We start from the raw sequence: 20,097 nt of genomic DNA on the forward strand, positions 1-20,097 counted from the left end.
GGGAGATTCGAACCTGAGATGCCCAGAGCCTGTGTTCTAAGTGACACAGGAGAAATGTTTAATTGGGTTGTAGCAAGAAATGTGAAAGCCCGCTGCAGGCATCTGGACTCGACTTATTCATACCAGCTGAATGGATATGTATCGATTCTAATTATTGATGGGTTTCTTCCGACCTAAAACAAACATGAAACTTAGGGGACCTTATGCGGTGTGAATTAAGCCAGATCCGGCAGGACCTCATTTATCTGTGGCATCTGAAATAGTCAAACCTAGAGAAACAGGGAGTTGGAGTTGAGTGCTGATTGCCTAGCGCTGGGGGTTGAGCGAGGGAAAGGGGGATTTTTGGTCAAAGGCTGCCAATGTTCAGTTGTAAGCTAAATAAGCTCTAGAGAGTTAATGTACAGTACAGTAACTAGAGCTAATACCACCACCTTGCATTCTTGAAATTTGCTGAGAGAGAGCCTAAATGCTCTCAGAGCATACACAAACACACATACAGAGCAGAAATGCCTAAAAATAAATAAATAAAAGTAAACTTTGGTGACATGCACAGCTTAGTCAAATCTCTTTGAGTCATATGTTATATTTGACAAAGCAAGCTGGTTAAAATTAAAGCAGATTTAACTTGACTGTTTTTTTTTTTTTTATACATGGTTCCTGGGAAAACAAGCCCATAATTGATGCCTTTTAGCCAAAGACAACGCAGTGAAACCCTTAAGGGTCTGTCATTCATTCCAACAATTAAGTTGCACAAAGCAAGCCTGTTTCTCTACAGTCCGATCTGCCTGGGGCTGCACAAGCCCGGCTTTGTTGCTGGGAGGTCTCTGAGGCAGTAGGGAACCAGACTTGGTGCAAGAGTAGCCGTGTAGCTCCTCTGGTTTGAACCCATTCCCATTGCTGTGCGTGGGAAACTTTTTAGCTGCTCTGAGCCTCTGTTCCATCATCTGTAACACGAAGTCGATGACAGCACCTAACTCACAAGCCTGTTGTGCAAATTCAATGAGTGACGCACGCAGACCAGTTCCCAGTGTCGGGCCCTGTTCTCAGAGGAGATGTGCAGTGAGGTCGGTTCCTAAGGGGACCCTGGGAGTGCGGACTGGGGGTGGGGACTTGAAAGAAGCTATTGCATGTTTAACTCTATGGGCCACACGCATGGGTGATTACACCTGTCGTAGAGAAGATAACGGATGACGCTGCTCATAACCAGGGTTCCTTTGGACAGGAACGAGAGTTTCCATGACAGCTCACAGAGATATACCTGAGGTGGACACGCAGCCACGGCAAGGAACTTTGATGGACAAAGAACCCGAGACAGAGTTGCCATGGTAATGGATTCTCTCTGGTCCCTCCCTAAGAGGACTTTGTTGAACTGAGTAATAGTTTCCCCTAAAGGAGCCAGAGACGCTTTAAAGAATAAACAGACTTCAGGCAAGGTCTGTGTCGGCTGTGGACCAGACAGACCACTTGTTTCCTTAGCACCTGGGAGAGCTCCTCCTGTCATCCTTGCCGGTGAACGGCCGGGAAGTGGGGCCCCTGTCCCTGGGCCCGAGCTCATTGGATCATATAGATCCCAGCTTCTCCTTCCTGGGATTTCAGATTTCCAGAACATTCCAAATTTAGGAATTAAACGTGAAGACTTGAGAAGTGGCAAAGAAGCACCCGTACGACCACAGAAAGATATTTGCAAAAAGCAGGGATGACATGCTGGGGGCCCCGGATCTAGACGCGGCTGCTGGGGCTCCTGGAAGATTTCTACTTCCGGCTGCACCTCCTTTCTTGGGATGCTGTGAGATGCACAGAACCAAGCTGGCCTGACAGGTTACTTACAGCACACAGAGAGCTATTAAACTTAAATTCCTCATATTTTATCTTCCTGGATAGAACAAACTGCATTGAGGAAAATGGACCTCGGTTTGTTTGATAATTTGCCATCTTTTGAGAATCGAAGGCAGGGACTATAGGAAAACCCTAGGTCACTGCATTGAGGGAAGACTAGGGTGCTTTGGTGCTTTGGTGCTTTGGGAAGATGAGCTAGCAAAAACACGCTGCAATCGGCATTGCAGGTAGAAGGGTGGGGGCTGGGCGGAAGGTGCCGTAATTGGGATAGAACCAAAGGGAAGGCAGGAATCCAAGATGAGACAGCAAATGTCAAGAGGTTCTCTGGAAGACGATGAAGGGAACAGGTAGCAAAGACTTGGAGCTCTCTGTGAACCATACGATAAAGGAGCTCACCATATGGTGCAGGAAGATAGCAAAGGGACTGAAGGCAGGGGAGCACTTTTGTCTGTGGGGTTATATAACTTGTGCAGTGTATGTCAGTGTATGTATGCGTGAACGCATACCACTAATGAGATTAAAAGGAGGACAGACTCCCACAGCAGGGGCTCAAGGCCTTCAGAGGAGGCCTCTGTGAGTGTTAGGAACTAAACAGCCTTTTCATCTTCCTGTCGAAACGCAGGGCTGCACCGGGCCCCTGCGGAAGACACGGGAGTCTGTGGCTTGGAGCTCTGGGCTGTTCTCTGGGGGGCCCACAGAGCACACTCGTTCAGCTCCCTGGCTCTCGTGGCAGTGAGAAAGAGGCTCTGTGAGGAGGCCCATGCTCGCACCCCAGGTTGACGCCCCCTCCAGCACACAGTGCTGGGGACCCAGAGCCTTGCCGGGGCTCCTGAGAGCATTTTAATTTCTTTTGAAATCACAGGGAAAACACGAACTTCAAAGTTGACGAAAATGTTTTACTATATAATACTAGTATATTTGTTTTTATGCCAGTGCAGTCATAAGATCTAATTTATTATGTTTTTTTAATGGAGGAAGGAGGAATCCAAAATGTCATTGTACAGCACTTACAGCAGTTATGTAGCTGCTGGTTTGGAAGGGAGGGAGGGAGGGAGGGAGGAAGGGAGGGCTAGTATTTAGTATTTTGGGGAGATGTAGGACCCCCCAAAGTAGAAAATAATGCTGTTAGTGATGGGAAGAGGCAACTAGAATCAGAAAATCAAATTTCAAGTCCTGATGCTCCTCCTCCCTGTCGTGTGATGTTGGAGAAGTAACCCAACCTCTCAGACCTAGAATTCCCATACAGGTGCCAGTAGGGCTAGTATTTTCTTAAAGATTTATTTATTTTTTCAAAAGGCAGAGTGGGAGGGAGAGAGAGAGAAAGAGAGACACAGAGAGAGAGAGTCAAGAGCCAGGAACTCCATTCCAGTTGCCCACATAGGCAACAGGGGCCCACGCCCTTGGGCCATCTTCTGCTGCCTTCCCAGCCAGATCAGCAGGGAGCTGGATCAGAAGCAGAGCAGTGAGGGACTTGAAACAGCTCTCAGATATAGGATGTCGGCATCCTAAGTGGTGGATTAACCTGCTGCACCACAATGCCACCTCCCGCACAGGGATGCCAATCAGTAATTACTTTGCCAGGTTGTGGTGAGACTTAAAATGATGGAATGCATGTAAGTCCTAGCACATCCCCTGGAAATCAGTATGAGCTCAGTACGTGTTGGAGGCAACAGGAGGGCGTGAAAGGAACTGGAGTGGGTGAGGAGGGGTGACAGAGGTGACAGAAGAAGGAATGGAAGGCAAGGGTTGAAAAGAAAGTTGCCTCCGGGACTTGGAGGATCCCATAAGGTGGAAGAAGGGGCAATGGGAGGGAAGGTCACGTTCATGGTGCTCTCGGGAATCCCTGCTGACGACTCAGCTTCAGGGAGGAACTGCGCACATACAGGTGACCGGTAAGCATAGGATGAGGGAGAAAGAATATCACGGAAGCCCTCCACACCGCAGGTGTGCAGTTCACCTAATGGCAGCATCTTACAGTAGAAATAAGGCATGCAAACTCTTAATAGGAAAAGTAAGAAGGGAAAATAGTTAACCTCCTACACTATGTCTGCGACATTCGAGGTGACCATGGTTGAGTCGCGGAACACAAGTGTTAAGTCAAGCACTAGAATCCCAAGTCTTACTTCTCTGCATCAAACCTGTTCTGTTGAATCTCAGTTACCAGCTTGTGACTTTAGCAAGTCATTTCCACTTTCTGCATCTCACTCTCCTCCTCTGTACAATGGGCATAGCAGGGGTGACATTCGAGAGAAAGCATGAGCTAACTCATTCAAAGTACTTACAACATCACAAGGACTCAAAAATGTCAGGCAGTATCAGTCAACATCATTGCCACCACCACCACCACCACTAGACTATGACGACTACTAGGAAAATATTTTAGTCAGTTTTCTTTGTAGCCATTTCCCCTGTACCTAAAAGAGTACCTGGCACAGTACATGCTCAATAAATACTTCCTTAAAGAATAAATCATTTATTATGCCTGTCAGTGAGCAGTTCTTATAAAGGTGATGAATTCTCCCCATTATGGTGTATGGATTCCAATCGTGGAACCAACCCCCTCCCTAGTGCCTGCCCTCTGCTCTTGCACACAAACCACCATGCCTGTCCTTGGTCTGGCGAGTGACAAGTTAGGAGATTCTGGAAGCTGCTGAGCAGGGAATTCATCATGCAAAAGGGTAAGGAACAAGTGGGTGGGAAGAAGTTGATGTAGCAAATCTCAAAAGATCTGTTTGAGTCTCTGCATATATTGCATATTCCTGGTGGAGAGCAGAGGAGGGAGGTCAAGGTCACAGAAAAGATTTTGAAGGACACAGGAGGGCATGTGGATTGTATTCCTCATGCATGGGATATGGAAGAGAGGGAAGATTAGAGTCTCTGTACCTTCCAGACAGGCAAAAAAAATATAGCAAAAGATTCAGTGTTCTTAGAAATGTAATAGTAATTGAGATACTAGATTGTTACATGAGCATAAGATCTTAAGAGTTTTTCAACAAATGTGGTACCCCTGGCAACACAAGGACAAAATTACTTTCCTTTTAATAAATTCTCCTAAAACACATTACAATAAATATATATTTGACATACTGTGATTTCATATGTATTATTGCTTAGGGCAATGCTAGGAATAAGAAAAGAAGATCAACTTAAAGTCAATTTAAAGAGAAATTTTTATGATAGTGTAAAGGAGGCGTATGAATGGCAGAAAGTAAACAGGTGCACGCATGATTCGTATTGAGGGAACTTAGCCAAGGCTGTAACTAGCCCTGTTGCTCAGACTGAATTTTGAGCTAGGAAAGTTGGTGTCAGCACCTTGGAGAGCGGCACCTGAATCCCAAGCCTCTACAGTACCCTAGAGGAAGGGACCACTACCAAAGTCTCAATGGCCACCTTAGGGACACCCAGGCATTTAACAGCATCTGCCTCTTCAGTATTATTCTAAGGAAGTCAAGCACGAGAAGAGAAAGCTCAGTGATGTTGTCTTTTGATTGGAGATCACCTTATATGACTGTACAGCAGTGGCACCGGATGGGGATTCTGAGAGATGAATGTGCTACCTGAACACTCAGTTTCTAAGGAGTTCCTGCTTTTTCTTTTTAATTTCATGAGCTGCTGACTTCTTCCTACTTGATTTATTCCTGGCTTATGCAATGCTCCGGGAAAGGCAGCACTGACACCTGGCATGTCCCATGATTTGAAACAAGGAAATGCCACAGAGAAAAGGTGTGTCAAGATTTGTGTTTGTTGGGTAGCGTAAATTGCGAGTTCGAAAGGGAAAGGTCAGAAAGAGCATCTTTGTGTCACCATGGAAAAGTCCAGCCAGAGCCAAAAAGTCAGGAGGAAAGCTGACCACCACCACCACCACCCCAGCTCTCCACCAGCAGCCCTTGTCCCGAGCGGTGGCCATAGGACTGAGCTCTCTAACACAGCACAGCCAGGAGGGATGGAAGCCACCTCCACAGCAAAGACTTTCAAAAAGCAGCTTGTTCCTCCTCCACACTCTTTCCCTCTCCACCTTCTGAACACAGAGAAAACCAAGGCCCTGGAGATCAATGGAGCCATAACAGAAGATGGAAGAGACCTTGACCTTGAATCACCATGTGAAGAGAGGGGGCGGGGCCGGGGACACCCACCTTAGACCAGTAGGTGGATGAAAATTACACTGCCATTGCCTCTGCTCCTCATGGCTCCCTAATAACAGGAGCTCAGGTGCCCCGAGTGCCGCCCAGGTTAGCCACGCCTATCCTGGGGGTGAGGGCCATGAAGATGATGGCATTCTGAGCCCTCCATCTCTTCCTCCCCTGTTTGCAAAGATACCTAGACCTGGGTCACTTTCTCACCCTCGAAAGCTTTGCTGACTTCACTGAGGGCAGGTCCCACTCCTGCTGGCTCCCACAGTTCACAGCAAACATCACAGCTGCGGTACATCACAGCTGGTGTGACTTTCGGACTCGGGTTTACACTCTCACTGCATTTTAAAGTGCGCACGCATAAAAGGGTACACAGAAGATGTGTGCATTTCACAGCTTGTAAATTTTACCTTAAGAATCATTATTAAAAACCTCTTGCCTTCTGGATAAAGGATATGCATGCAGAAGAGTCCCTGAGTAAAGGCACTATCACTGCAACTTTGCTTCAAAATGCATTTAAAAAGGGGTCGGTGGAGGGCCAGACAGGGCCAGACATACAACAGGGCAAACACAGTGACGTGTTCATTGTAGAATCTAGGTGCCGGGTATTAGGCACGTTCATTCTATAGTTCTTTCAACTTTTCTATATTTTTAAATACTTTCATAGCAAAATGTTGGGAGGAAAAGTTCAAGATTAGGGACCATACTCATTAATCCAAAAATCACACTAATAGATATCATGTTCTTTGATTTGCTTTTATTTTCACTTGCTATTATATCATGGAAACTTTTTCAAAGTCATAGATAAACAGTTGTGTGGCACGGATGTCAGTCTTTTGAATGTATCATGAATACATCCTTATAACTTTATCTATCACATGATCAGTGGACATTTGGGCTACTTTTATTTTTTTTTTCGATTACTGATCATGTTCAGTAAATGTCATTTTATACAGGTGTTTGTGCTGTTTAGTTTGAGTTTCTCCATGTGTGCAGGTTTATGTCCACCACAGCACTGCTGCCTCCCCCAGCCCCATCCCACTCCCACCCCCATCCACACTCATCAACACAGCACTGCCGCACAGGCAAGGGTTGGGGTGATAAGACAATCAGGAAGCCGCCACTCAAACTTTCCAGCATGCTTTTTAAAAAAACACTTGGATTATCCGATTCATTTCCATGGCCACATGTCTCAGAGAGCAAGTATTATTAGCATTAACTAGTTGGGAGTATTTAGTGGCTCTTTATTGTGGCAACACACTAGGGTTGGAGGCATCAAGTCTATTGAACAAAGAGTTGTATCCGTATTGTGTTTACTGTGCAAGTAAACTTCTAGCACCAGCGTGACCACTTTATAAACATGCAGCATAATTTGCATGCTTGAAATGAGTAGAGTTTGGCAGAGCTGAAGTTAAAGATTCAAGGCATCATAAAGATAGAGGGTTAAGAGTAAGGCGGTAAGAAGCAATGCTGAGTAATAGTGAGTAATACATTCAACCACTCGGGAATAAAAGTTCTAGAAGGCTGCCATCTCCAAGTAAGCCAGACACGGGAACAAGCCCCACCTCTACCAAGATCTCTGCCAGGTAAACACCCTCACCTGTGTAGTAGGAAAGCAAACTCTCCACGTTCTCCTCCGTTCTAATGCTTTGCAAACAGGGCTTATTTGTCTGGAACTCCATGGTCTTCACACTTGCTTTCTCCCCTGTCTCATTTTCACAGGTCTTAGCGAAATGCTTGTGTCATTCCCTAGTCACTCCGCAAATGATGACAGTGCTTCGGCGCATGTTTTTCTGGGACAAACCTGACACAGTGGCGACCTGGGGGAGGGGAGGTGAAAACCCCCAAGGCTGATCTCTTTCATGTTTGGTAAGGCAGGTGCCTCTCACGGCTGTCGTGTTGCTCTGTGTAGGGGATTGATCTCTATACCTACCCAAGACCGCAAAAGGTTCAAAGTAGGCATTCAAATATAAAACTGCATTAATTTAACACCAAGGTAGGCAGAACTTGAGTTGCAAATCATTACTATATATCTTAAAGGATCACAGAGGTGTTTGTTATTCCATTTTGCTTTCATGACATGCTGTTGTTTTCATCTATGATTTATTTGATGCTACATCCCCAGTCTGGAGCAGAACTCTCAATTATTATAACAGTTTCCATGGAAACATATGATCTATTCTCTCTCATTTCCTCACTGTTCCCCAATGATCCATTCTCCCACCACTCCACTCCCACCCCCAGTGCCAATCCCTTCCATAAGGTCCTCTGGAACTTTCATTCCTTCATCAAAAATTCTCCAACCTATATTATTAAGTGATCAAAAACATGAGCACAGTATGCTGACTTTTGAGTTAACAAGGACAAGAATAAAAGTGTTAAATTAGCACGGAGAGGCTGCAGAGATGCAAATCAAATGAACAAAAATGTTCCCATATGGAGCCAGTAGCAAAGAGGGACCCAGAGAGACGTGATCTTGGGTAGGAGCAAGACTTCACCATGCTTATCCTTGTAATGTAATTTTAACTGTGAACCACATGAATACATTGCTTATTAAACATACAGTTTGGAAGGGTGAGTAACAAGCAAAGACCAATCATGGTGGAGGAGTTTCTTGTCTGGGTGCTAAAAATGTTCTAAAATCAATTGTGGTGATGGGTGCACAACTCTGGGGTCAAACTGGAAACCACTGGGATAACATTTCCAGTTGGTTCTCTGTACGGTAAGTGAATCATAGCTCAGACAAAGCTAGACACACATGCAGTGTCATAATTCAATTTTAGAAAACTCTCCAATGACCTCAGCTTACTAGAGTCACTTCTCCATGTAAGTCACTTTCTTTCTCGTCACTGGGAAGGCTGCTCCTCCATCTTCAAACTCTGCATGCCTCGATTCTTCCTAACATTTTAGATAGTTCAGTTTGCATCACTCAGCCTCCAGCTTTATTCTCGCTTACCCAGGTGATAGATGACTTGCCTCCTGCCAGACTTCTTTCCCCGCTCAGTCTTCATTTCAACACACTTTTTACTGAGCACCTGCTATGTGCCACACACTGAGGATTTGCAGTGGGCATCTCTCCTCTCCCAGAATCCCTAAATCCCTGATTACCATCATCTTCTGTTCACGGGTGCTGTTCATCTGCACCCTTAGTGCAAACTACCATCTGCTTCTCATCCCACACTCAGACTGCTCGGAGCTGCCAGCCAAAATCACACAGCGGTGTGGACTGTCACCAAACACCTGCTCTCTGCCCTGGGGACCTCCAGGCTGCTCCACAGACTCACTGGGTTTCCTTCCAAACCAGTCCCATTCCACCCTGATGCTCCTCACACTCTGGGCCGTCACTTTTATTCCCTCTCAGCAGATGACCTGGCCACCCAGAGACAGAGAAAAGCCACATAGTCAGTCCAGGCACTAAGCGAAGTCAATCCATAGGCACTGGGAATATGAATGGTGACCATGCCAGAGAAGATCTCTATGCTTTGGGACCTTAGAACTCGCACAGGGAAGTGGGAAAAACCAATAAAGAAACAAGAAAAGTATCACCCAGTGAGGGGGGCCATGAGAGGATTAAGCATCGCGAAGAACAAATGAGTGGCTACCTCGAGTGGGTGGTCAGGGAAGCTCTCTGAGAACAGAAGACAACTAAGTGGAGTGCAGAGGACCCACTCAAAGCATCAAAAAAGTGCAAAGCAAGGAAGGAGCTCTGTGTGTTTCAGTTACCCAAGAGCTGCCATTGTGAGCAGAACATGGTGGGAGATAGGGGAACAAACAGAAGAGAAGCAGCAGCCAAGCAGAGAAGATCAGGTTGCGAACGGTGATGGAAGCCAAGGACATAGTAGAGAACTTATTCTAATTGCAAAGGAAAGTCATTGGTGGGTGTTTTTTTTCTTAAGATTTATATTTTATTTATTTGAGAAGCAGAGATAAGGCCAGGTTGAGCCAGGAGCGTGGAGCTCCATCCGAATCTCCCATATGGGTGGCAGGGACCCAAGTACTTGAACCATCATCTGCTGCTTTCCCAGGCACATTAGCAGGGAGCTGGATCAGAACTGGAGCAGCCAGGACACAAACCAGTGCTCATATGGGATGCTGGTGTCACAGGCGATGTTTAACCCATGTACCACAACACCAGCCCTCCTTAGGGGGTTTTAAGGAGGGGAACAATTTGTCCTAATGCAAGTTTTTAAAAATCACTGTGGCTGACAAGCAGAAAGTGTATTGATCACAGGTATGCGATTGAGTGTGGGAAGCTAGTTCAGAGCACCTGGGTGGTCCAGTCTGTATACATGGTTTAGATCAGAGTTGCATTAATGAAGATGGAGCCAAGTTAGTGCACTGGTGATGCACTTCGGAGGAGCTGTCTCGGTCAGTTGATGGATTGCACATGGTGGGAGTGAGGGGGTGGGAGGACGATGAAGGAAACAGGGGAATTCAAAGGTAACTCCCCAATTCTTGGTTTAAATTACAGAGCTGGGGAGAGAAGCAATTTATATTTCTCGCACACCTGCGTTCTTGGGATGAGATTTACGTTAGACGTCTGTGGCACACAAAAGGGATCGGAAGACCCCAAACCATGCTAAACGAGTCCGGAATACTTACACCGTAACCCCTGCTTCAATAAAGCAGCCGGTCACAGCAACTAGAAAAGCATCCAGAATCCCTCTATGGGCCCCAAGGTCAGCCTTCAGCTCATTGAAAGGAACTCTTCCCATTCTTGGCCGCCAGGGTGATCTTTTCTAAAAGGCAAATCTAACCATGTCCCTTCTCTGCTTAAAAACTTTCAACAGCTCCCGCTGCACTGTGAATAAAATCCAGACTCCGCATCGTAGCTCATAAAGCTTCGCATAATCAGGCCCCGGCCACCTCACATCCTGCTACCTCGTTCTACTTGGGCCGTTTTGACCCCAACACCTTATGGTACTGAGAATGCACCCCAGGCCCCTCACACTTGCTGTTCTCTCTGCTGGGAACACCCTCTCCTAGCTCTTGAAATGCACCGAGGGTTCTCTCTCATCCTGTGTTTCTCAGCTTAGCTGTCACCTCCCCAGCCTGATTTGCTCGGGACCAGCACCCCACTCATTTCCTGCACAGCATTCATTCCAAACCGCGGTGCAGATCTCGTAACTTTTCGCTCTTTCCTGCAGAAGGAACACATGTGCCAGTCTCCCTAGCTGTTCCTTCCGGAGTGGGCGAGTGGGTGCAGCCGCCACGCCGTACCGTACCTTGCCGAAACTGCCTTTCCCCAGCACCATCAGGAAGTTGAAATCGGTCAGTTTCATCCGGTCCCTGTTGCCATTGTTGTCAAATTTGGAAATAGTGTTGGTCGTCTTTTCTTCTGGGGTCTTGGTTCCCTGACCGATCTTGGCTCTCTGGAGGAGGAAGCACACAGGAAACATTAACAGGGCTTTGAAGATGCGCCTGGAGGAAGACATCACCTGTGCACACTGGATGCAGATGAGTGGCTACTCATGCTGTGGTTCCTGCAGCATGGGCACCCCCTCCACAGGAGCTGTGTGACCGATATGCAGCCTGTACAGCTCCAACCTGATGGCAGCCCTTGACACCTCCGATTCCTATCCCTGTCTCTCATGCATCAAAAGGACCTGTCATCTAAGAACTTATTTATTCCTTCGTTTTAGTTTTATCTGCAACACAAGGGGGGTGAGAGAGAGAGAGATCTTCCTAACCACTGTTTTGCTCCCTAAATGCCTTCAAGAGCTAGAGCTAGCTAGGTCCAAGCCAACAGCCTGGAGCTCCTTCCAGATCTCCAGTATGGGTGGCAGAGACCCAAGTACATAGGACATCACCTGCTGTTTCCCAAGGTGTGCATTAGCAGGAAGCTGGAATTGGGAATGGAGCCAGGATTTGAATCCAGGAATTTTGATGTAGGGAGCAGGTGTCCCAGGCAGTGTCACAACTGCTGCACCAAATTCCTGTCCCAGGAATTGTCATTTCCCCTTCCTCCCTGTCCCCAAACTTCATCTGTGCTTTCCATCACCAACACCACCTGCCAGCACCTCTCACCTGCATGACCCACATTGGCTCCCTCCTCACTGGGTTTCAAACGCAGTGAGAGTGAGCTTCTCACCCAACCAAGCCACCTGCTGTGAAAATGGATCAGCAGCAGTCTGTGATCTTTATGGTAAAGATGCAGACCCTCTCATTGGCCTGGGTGACCAAGCCCAGCTCTACAACCTCATCACTTCTCGAGTTCCTCTTCCCTGCAACCCGGTTTCACGATCCTTTCACTCCATCGAATGTCCCAGGCTCTTTGCACCTGCTGCTGCCATACGAATGCCTACTCTCTCCCCTTGCCCAGCCTAGTTACCTTTCAGGGGAGCCTTCCCTGATTCCCTGTCTGAATTAGGTTCCCCTCCCATTTCTTTCCTTCATTCACATCACTTCCCATCACCAGTGGATGAATAACGGCCTGTTCACGGTTTTCCTCCAATAAACTGTGAAGGCCAGGAACAGGCCTGTTTTCAGAAAAGTTTTATTTATTTTTACTTGTTTGGAAGGCAAAGTGAGTGAGTGAGAGATCTTCCATCCATTGGCTCACTCCTCAAACACTCACAATAGCCAGGGTTGGGCCATGTCAAAGCCAGGAGCCCAGAACTCAATCTGGACCTCCCATGTGGGTTCGCAGGGGCCCATGGACTTGAGCCATCACCCGCTGCCTCCTAGGACATGCATTAGCAGGAAGCTGGATCGGAAGTGGAGCAGGGACTCGAACCCAGGCTCTCCCAAGTGGTATCTTAACCACTGCATTGGATGCCTGCCCTAGGAATATGTTTTATTCCACATTTCTCCTGTCAACCAGTGGAATTCCCAGCTAAACACTTGTTGAATAAACTGATGGATGGGGCCCATGTGTGTCCTCAGCACAGTGGGCAGGGGCTCCCTGCTGTGAGCAGCTGACTGGTGGCTCCTAATAGCAGCAAACGCTTTGCAATGAGGACAGGACGCCAGCAGCCTGAGACCTGCAGTCTCCAGGTCTTTGGTACTAGGCTAATCTGTAGGAAAGAGAGAACTGTGGAGTGAAAGGTTCAGGTTAGAATCCTGACTCTGACATGGCTTTGCTATGCTGCCCTGAACAAATCCACTGGCCCATGGTGCCCCTCCTTCCAAACGTCCCAGCCCCTCCCATCTGCTCAGAGTGTAAAAGCCAAAGGCTACAGATGACCAGATACCCCTCTGCACACTTTCTGATTGCAGCCTCTTCTTGTCCCTTTCATACTGGCCTCCTTGCTATCCTTTGGGGCCATCACACATGCTCTTGCCTCAGGGCCTTTGCACTTGCTGTTCCTTTTGCATGGAGTGCTCCTTCCCCAGAGCTCTCTTAGCACTGACAAGAGATCTTTCCCTGAGCACCCAACATGTAATAGCTCCTAGTAATATCCATCACTCTCCCTTGATTCTCTCCATTTCACTTGCGCTATCTTATATATCATGTATTTATTTGCTTCTTTTTTAAAGATTTACTTATTTATTTGAAAGGCAGAGTTACAGAGAGGCAGAGAGAGAGAGAGAGAGAGAGAGAGAGGTCTTCCATCAACTGGTTCATTCCTCAAATGGCTGCAATGGCCAGAGCTGCACCCATCCAAAACAGGGAGCCAGGAGACTCTTCCGTGTCTCCCACGCAGGTACAGGGGCCCAAGGACTTGGGCCATGCTCCACTGCTTTCTCTGGCCATAGCAGAGAGCTGGATCAGAAGTGGAGCAGCTGGGACTAGAACTGGCACCCTTATGGGATGCCGGCACTGCAGGCAGCAACTTTACTCACTGTGCCACAGCACTGGCCCCTAACTTGCTTCTTAATTAGTTATCTTTCTTCTCACACCAGGACACCAGCTCCCTAAGGACAAAAACGTTGTCCGTTTTGGTACCATTACTCTGACTCCTGGAGGAGCCCCTAGCACAGAGTAGGCTAGGCACTTCCTTGCATTTGGCAAGTGACCCCTGCTAAGCCCCAGAGTCCTGTTCAGGAAAACAGAGAAAAAGTGAGGAGATCACATACTACAGAGTTCTTAGTACCACTCCTGGCACACAGGACATGCTATGAACCGTGGCTATTACGATCACTGCTTCATTCAGCTCTTTCTTGAACTTAATAGGTAACAGGAACTTTCCCAGAGTTTCAAATATCAAGGAAGAGTCTTTCAATCATTCAAGAAATATTCAGGAGGTGCCAGTTAACATTTCAGGGACTGCTCTAAGTGTTGAGTGTCTCAACGCAGAAGAGATACAAACACACAGAGAAAGTACTTTCTGGCAAGACTGGGTCCTCCACACTGTGCCCAAAGGATATGCTGCAGTGACCCAGGTGGAGCAGGGTGCAAGGAGCAGAGAGTGAGACACGTTCAAGGAGCTAAACGCCAGCTCGTGTGGCTGGAACACAAAGAGCAGGCACAGCACCTGAGGGGGTGTGGCTATTTCTGAGCAGAACAGCAGCTCTGGAAAGGCCGTGTGCAGGGCTGCACGTGGTTGGACCACAGGCAGAGGCTCACTCCAGGCCGAGAGAAGAGACCCACGGGAAGCATGTGAATTTGGAGACCACCAGGAAGTGACTGCAGCTATCAAGGGGAGACCTGATGGGGCTTGCATGTGGCTGTCTGCAGTGTAGACAGCAAGAAGTGGATCCGCCATGAAACAGAGTCATCACAGCTGGATGTCGAATTCAAAGAGGGAGAGAAAGGGCAGCTCCCCAGGTCTGTTCTGAGCACCCGGAAGGGTGGTGACTCCAGTGAGATGAGAGGCAACGTTGGAAGGGTAGGGATTCAGCTGGACATGACCACAGTGCCACCTTGCCCTGCGGGTAACCCTGACAGCCACCCCCAACCCTGCTAAGTGAACCAGTTGCTAAGATAACACGCTGCAGCTTGTCTTGTAGGACTAGACCTTGGCATGTTTTTTAGCTAATTCCTGGAATGTTCCTTAAATAATGCCTTGAGAAAGACCCAGGGCCCTGAGGTTGGCCACAGTCCACCACTGTTTACAAATCTCTCTCCTCCTGCCTTGTGACATGGAGATCAGGATGTCTCAAGGTCTCCTGAGACCATGCTCTGTCTATAAATCTGCTCCCCCCGCCCCCCAATTTGTATCATCATAGATTTGACCTCTCTGGTCTCTGCACCTTCTGCTTTTGCTGTCTGATTCTCCTAGAGTACAATTTTCCAAAACAGGAAGTATGGGCAAGAGAGAGGGGAAAGATGTGCACCCTGGTTTTGGGTTTGTTGAGATCCCCTTCTTCTACAGCGGCTTTAAGACTGTAAAGTTTCAGGCCAGCGCCGCAGCTCAATAGGCTAATCCTCCACCTGTGGCGCTGGCACACCGGGTTCTAGTCCCGGTTGGGGCGACGGATTCTGTCCCGGCTGCTCTTCTTCCAGGCCAGCTCTCTGCTGTGGCCCAGGGAGTGCAGTGGAGGATGGCCCAAGTGCTTGGGCCTGTACCCGCATGGGAGACCAGAAGAAGCACCTGGCTTCTGGCTTTGGATCAGCGCGGTGCGCTGGCCACAGCGCGCTGGCCGCGGCGGCCATTGGAGGGTGAACCAATGGAAATGGAAGACCTTTCTCTCTGTCTCTCTCTGTCTGTCTGTCTCTCTGTCTGTCTCTGAAGGCTGTCTGTAAAAAAAAAAAAAAAGACTGTAAAGTTTCTTTCTCCTTTTTGGGCACTGTTCCATTGTCAACATTCAAAGGCCAAAAATCCTCATCTCTTTTACAATCAACACTTTAAGAAAAATGAGGCAGATACAGTGAAATGCACAGGTCTTAAGTGTACGGTTCTATGAATTTTGACACACGCATACACCCAGGTAACCCATACCCCAGACACCAGACAAACCATTTCTTCCACCCTCAGAAAGGCCCTGGTTAACCTCCACTCCCCCACTGGCAGCTTCTGCTCTGCTTGCTTCCCCTGTGGGTCGGCTGTGCCTGTTTGCAAGTTTCAACAACGTGGAATCAAAGACTACAACCTCTTTCACATCTGGCTCTTTGCCGTCATTAGGATGTTCTTGAACTTCACCTGTGTTGCTGAGTGAATCCCAAGGGGTCCCTTTGCGTGGCTGAGTGGTGTCCCCTATTTGTGTTGACTCCTTCTCCTCTTTGTGTAGTTTCAACTTTGGGGCCACTATCCAAATGGCTGTGAACATGCTTGGCCAAGTTAGTTTGTAGGAAGATAGGTTTAGGTTTAAGTGTCTCTGGGACCATGGCCAGCATTGTGGCGGAGTGGATTAATGCCAATATCACATACCAGAGTGCTGTTTCCAGTCCCAGCTGCTCTGCTTCCAATCCAGCTCCCTGCTAATGCACCTGGGAAAGCAGCAGGTGGTGGCCCAAGTGTTTGGGTCCCTACCACCCATGTGCGAGACCTGGCAAGAGACCCCTCTCTGATTGTCTGCCTTTCAAATACCTAAATCTTACAAAACAAGTGTCCCTGGAACCACCATGAGGTTGCGATTGCGAGTTTGCAGGGAAGAAGAGATGCCTACAGTGGAGACAGAGATTAGAGGTCATCTTATTTGCAATGGAGACTGCACTACGAAAGAACCTGGGGCACCAGTTGCATTGCCTTTCTTGGGCTCCTCAGTCCTCTCACCATCCAGCCGCAGAGCCTTGCTCACTCTGGCCTGACCCAAACACGGTCCCTCCTACCCTCCCCACCCCACCATCTCATCACTCTATGACGACGTCTCCCACCTTCTTTGAATCCTCACTCAAGACCCTTCAGATTCACACATTCCGACCTGTGAAGTTTCCAAGTCCTGTCCCTGATCCCCAGTTCCCATTCCAGCTCACAAGCTTTGCTGGCCTGTGCCCTTGTGGGTCCCAGTGCACAAGCCCAGTGAAGTAGGCATGGAGTTCACACTGTCCAGTTTCTTCATTTGACTTTGCTTAGACACACTGGAGAGAAAGGGAATTTTGGAAGGGGTCTGGGTTTCTTTGTTTATTTGTTTGCTTTCTATCTTTCAGGGAGCAGCAAGTAGCCAACGGCCTGCCCTTTGAGTCCTTCCTCTGAGTTCAGGGCCATCCCAGTTTGCTTCTGTGCCTCTTGTCATGGGAATATCCTCTCAACTTCTAGAATCCAGGCCAGAAGCCTGAAAATGCTACTGATCTGGTCTGCATAGTGTTTGTTGTTACTTTAACATTTCAATTAATTGCCACCTACAGGAAATCAGGAGACGCCTTATAGAAACCCAAATGCTTGGCTTCCTTTGAAGAAATGGATGCAGCCACACTGGGTGGGACTGGCTCTTCCCCGTATTGTTATCTGCCTGTCTCCTGAAGGCTGTGGCTCTGTGACCTCCAATCTCAGTGAGCCTTTGGAGGAAAAGCACCCCGTCATGTGTCCTTTCCAACACCCCACGGCGCCAAGGAGCCTCGGACCCAGCTGGGACTCCATCAAAGAGCAAGCCTGCAAAGTGGAGGCCCAAATTAAAATTGTCCTTTCTCTTGCTGGGCAGGATATGCCTGCAGAAATAGGAATACACTAATGGTCGCCTTTCATGTTTGCAATTTAGAGCCCCAGAACTCGGCGCTCAAAGAGAAAGCAAACAGCACTTTCCAGGATGCCCAAGGGGACAGTGACCCCTCAGCAGCCAGCCCACAGTCTCCACTTTGATGATTGATGCCTGTCCTGGCTTACTTTACAGACTCCGCCACCCCTACACACACGCCCAGCTGCCCTGGAGCCGAGCAGGTGAGGAGTCCCTGGAGGTCCTTCCCAGCCCTCCAGCAGCTCCATCCGAAGCCCAGAAGCTTCGTTTATCCCAAGCAGGGAGTTGATAACAACAACAGCAGCGACACTAGCACCTGACGTCACAATGCCACATGCTTCTCAATGCACTACCTCATCCAAGTCTCATAAACCGGACGAGGTGAGCAGTGCGGTCATTCTCTGTTTTACAGGGGGAGAATCAAAAGCTGAGAGATGAACTAACTTGTAGTCCCCCTGGCAAGCAGGCGGCAGAACAGAACTGGGATTCAAGTCCAGGCAATCTGCATGTGTCACTGCACAGATGTGGCCACTGGTGTCCTGCCAGGACCTCCTGGCACTCTCCTCTCTACACCTGGGGCTGCTTACCACAAACACCCGTGACTTTCTGTCTCAGGGCTGGCGATGGGAAGCAAAGGTTTCCCCTTGGAAGCAGCCCTCACCCAGCCATGGAAGGGGAGCTGGTAGACAGCTTTCTGTCCTTTGGTTGGGAGACTTAGGTCTGCATTCAGTGCAGGGTCTAGAGCTCTCCATAGGGTTCAACCCCAGCTTCCCACAGCAAGTCGAAAATACTGTCGTCCTTGGATATCCGCCCAAGACACTACAACCCTCAGATGTTTGTATCACTTATATAAAATGGTATACTAGGCGGTCCTCCATGTATATAAATTACCTCTGTATGATTCACAATGTAACTGCTGTATAGATGGCTGTTGTGCTGTGTTGTTCAGGGAGTGACAAGGCAGATCTGTGCATGGTTAATACAGATACAGTTTTTGGTTTTCAAATATTTCCAACCCACAGGTGCTCAAGTCCATGGCGGCAGAACCAGTGGGTGCACTGGCCGACCCGAATGCACCTGCTTCCTGGCTGCCTTTCTTCCTTCTTTCACCTCCCTTCCCCACTACCCTAGGCTGCTTCCAGGGACCGCCTCCTACAGAAGCCATTTGCACTTGAAGCCCGGCGGTCTGGTCCCAGGATAATGAGCAGCTCCCAGGCCTTGCACAGACACTTCACTTCTCCTGGCCTCAGTTTCCTCATCTGGAAAGGAAGATGGGAGTGGGGCAGGTGTTCTGGTGCAGCAGGTTGGGACGCCTGCATCCTGTTTTGGACTGCCTGGTTTTGGGTTCCGCCTCTGCTATTGATCCAGCTTCCTGCCTAGGTACACCCTGGAGGCAGCAGGTTATGGCTCACATACTTGGGCCTCTGCCACCCACATCAGAGACGTGGAAGGAATGCCAGGCTCCTGATTCACCCTGGGCCAGGCCCAGATGTTGCCGGCATCTGAGCCTGGAGATGGAAGATAGATGGAAGATCTGGAGAGTGGGCCAGTAGATGGAAGATCTCTCTCTCTCTCTCTCTCTCTCTCTCTGCCACTCTGCCTTTCAAATAAAAATAAATAAACTTAAAAATTCAACACAAAAAGAAAATTGGGAGTGCATGGTAGAATCTTCCATTCTGGGCTGTTATGAGTTAATATGTGGTAAGTGCTTAGAATAACAAATGCTCATAGTGAGGACTTTGTTAAATAAATACATTCTAAGACTGTCAGGAAATCCACCCGTAGTCATCTAATCAAAGCATTCCCTTCCCTGGCCCACTGGCAAGCCCACCATTGGACTGAAAGCCCCCCGAATGGAGCCAACTCTGGCATCCCAAAGTACACCACCTGCGCCACCTGCACCAAGCTCACCCCACCTTGAAACCATCACCCCCATTCCAGCAGCTCGAGTTTACTGTCACTCAGAATTCTCCAGATAAGAGGCTTGCAAGTCATTTCTGAGTCACTCCCAGAGCTAATTGGTTATTGCACAGGGATTACATTTCTCACGTTCAAGGTCAACCGAAACTCCTCGGTGTGTCTGAGAACAATTTTCGGTCTGTTGGAAACATTTTTTTTTTTTCAATCAACAACGACGGTACGGAGTGATTATAATTCAGGCATAAACAAGCATTTGCAGGCTCTTGCTGGAAAGAAAAGGATGCATTTTGCTGCATGCAGATAAAAACCACACTTTACTCCAAGCCAATTACCGGCCCCGGCAAATGCTCTGCTCACGGAGGAAACATTTTCCTGGGTGTTCAGAAATATCACCCCAGCTGCCCCAGGACAGAAGAAATCATTTTGCGAAAAACTGAGCCTTCATTTTATACCAAATAAGACTGGCTGTGGCTTTGCTTTTGTGTGTTTTTCTTTTTGTTTTAAATCCACAATGGTACATTTTCAACACATAGCAAACAGACACCACTTTATCAGAAAGCAGAGGGAGAGGCACGGAGAGCCTTCCCAGAGAAGAGGGCTGTCTGCACTCGTTCATTTCTGTTAACCAGCAACCAGTTCTCACCTTACTGGGCGGGAAGGTCCTTTTTATCAGTTCCCCTGGGCTGGAGCGGCCTGTCATGGAACGACCTTCGCT

At 48.2% G+C, this 20,097-nt stretch overlaps 1 protein-coding gene across 2 annotated transcripts in view; it reads right to left on the reverse strand.

Moving 5' to 3' along the window:
• The window catches only part of PRKCB (protein kinase C beta), a 356,481-nt gene that overhangs the window by 83,478 nt on the left and 252,906 nt on the right, over window positions 1-20,097 (reverse strand). For both annotated transcript variants that reach the window (NM_001101725.1, NM_001101723.1), the window contains 1 exon segment: window positions 11,192-11,338. In NM_001101725.1, the coding sequence (NP_001095195.1) occupies window positions 11,192-11,338 (147 nt within the window).

The sequence above is a fragment of the Oryctolagus cuniculus genome, chromosome 19 (assembly GCF_051225735.1).
Source record: "Oryctolagus cuniculus isolate XC-2025 breed Fujian yellow rabbit chromosome 19, ASM5122573v1, whole genome shotgun sequence".
NCBI classification, from domain to species: domain Eukaryota; kingdom Metazoa; phylum Chordata; class Mammalia; order Lagomorpha; family Leporidae; genus Oryctolagus; species Oryctolagus cuniculus.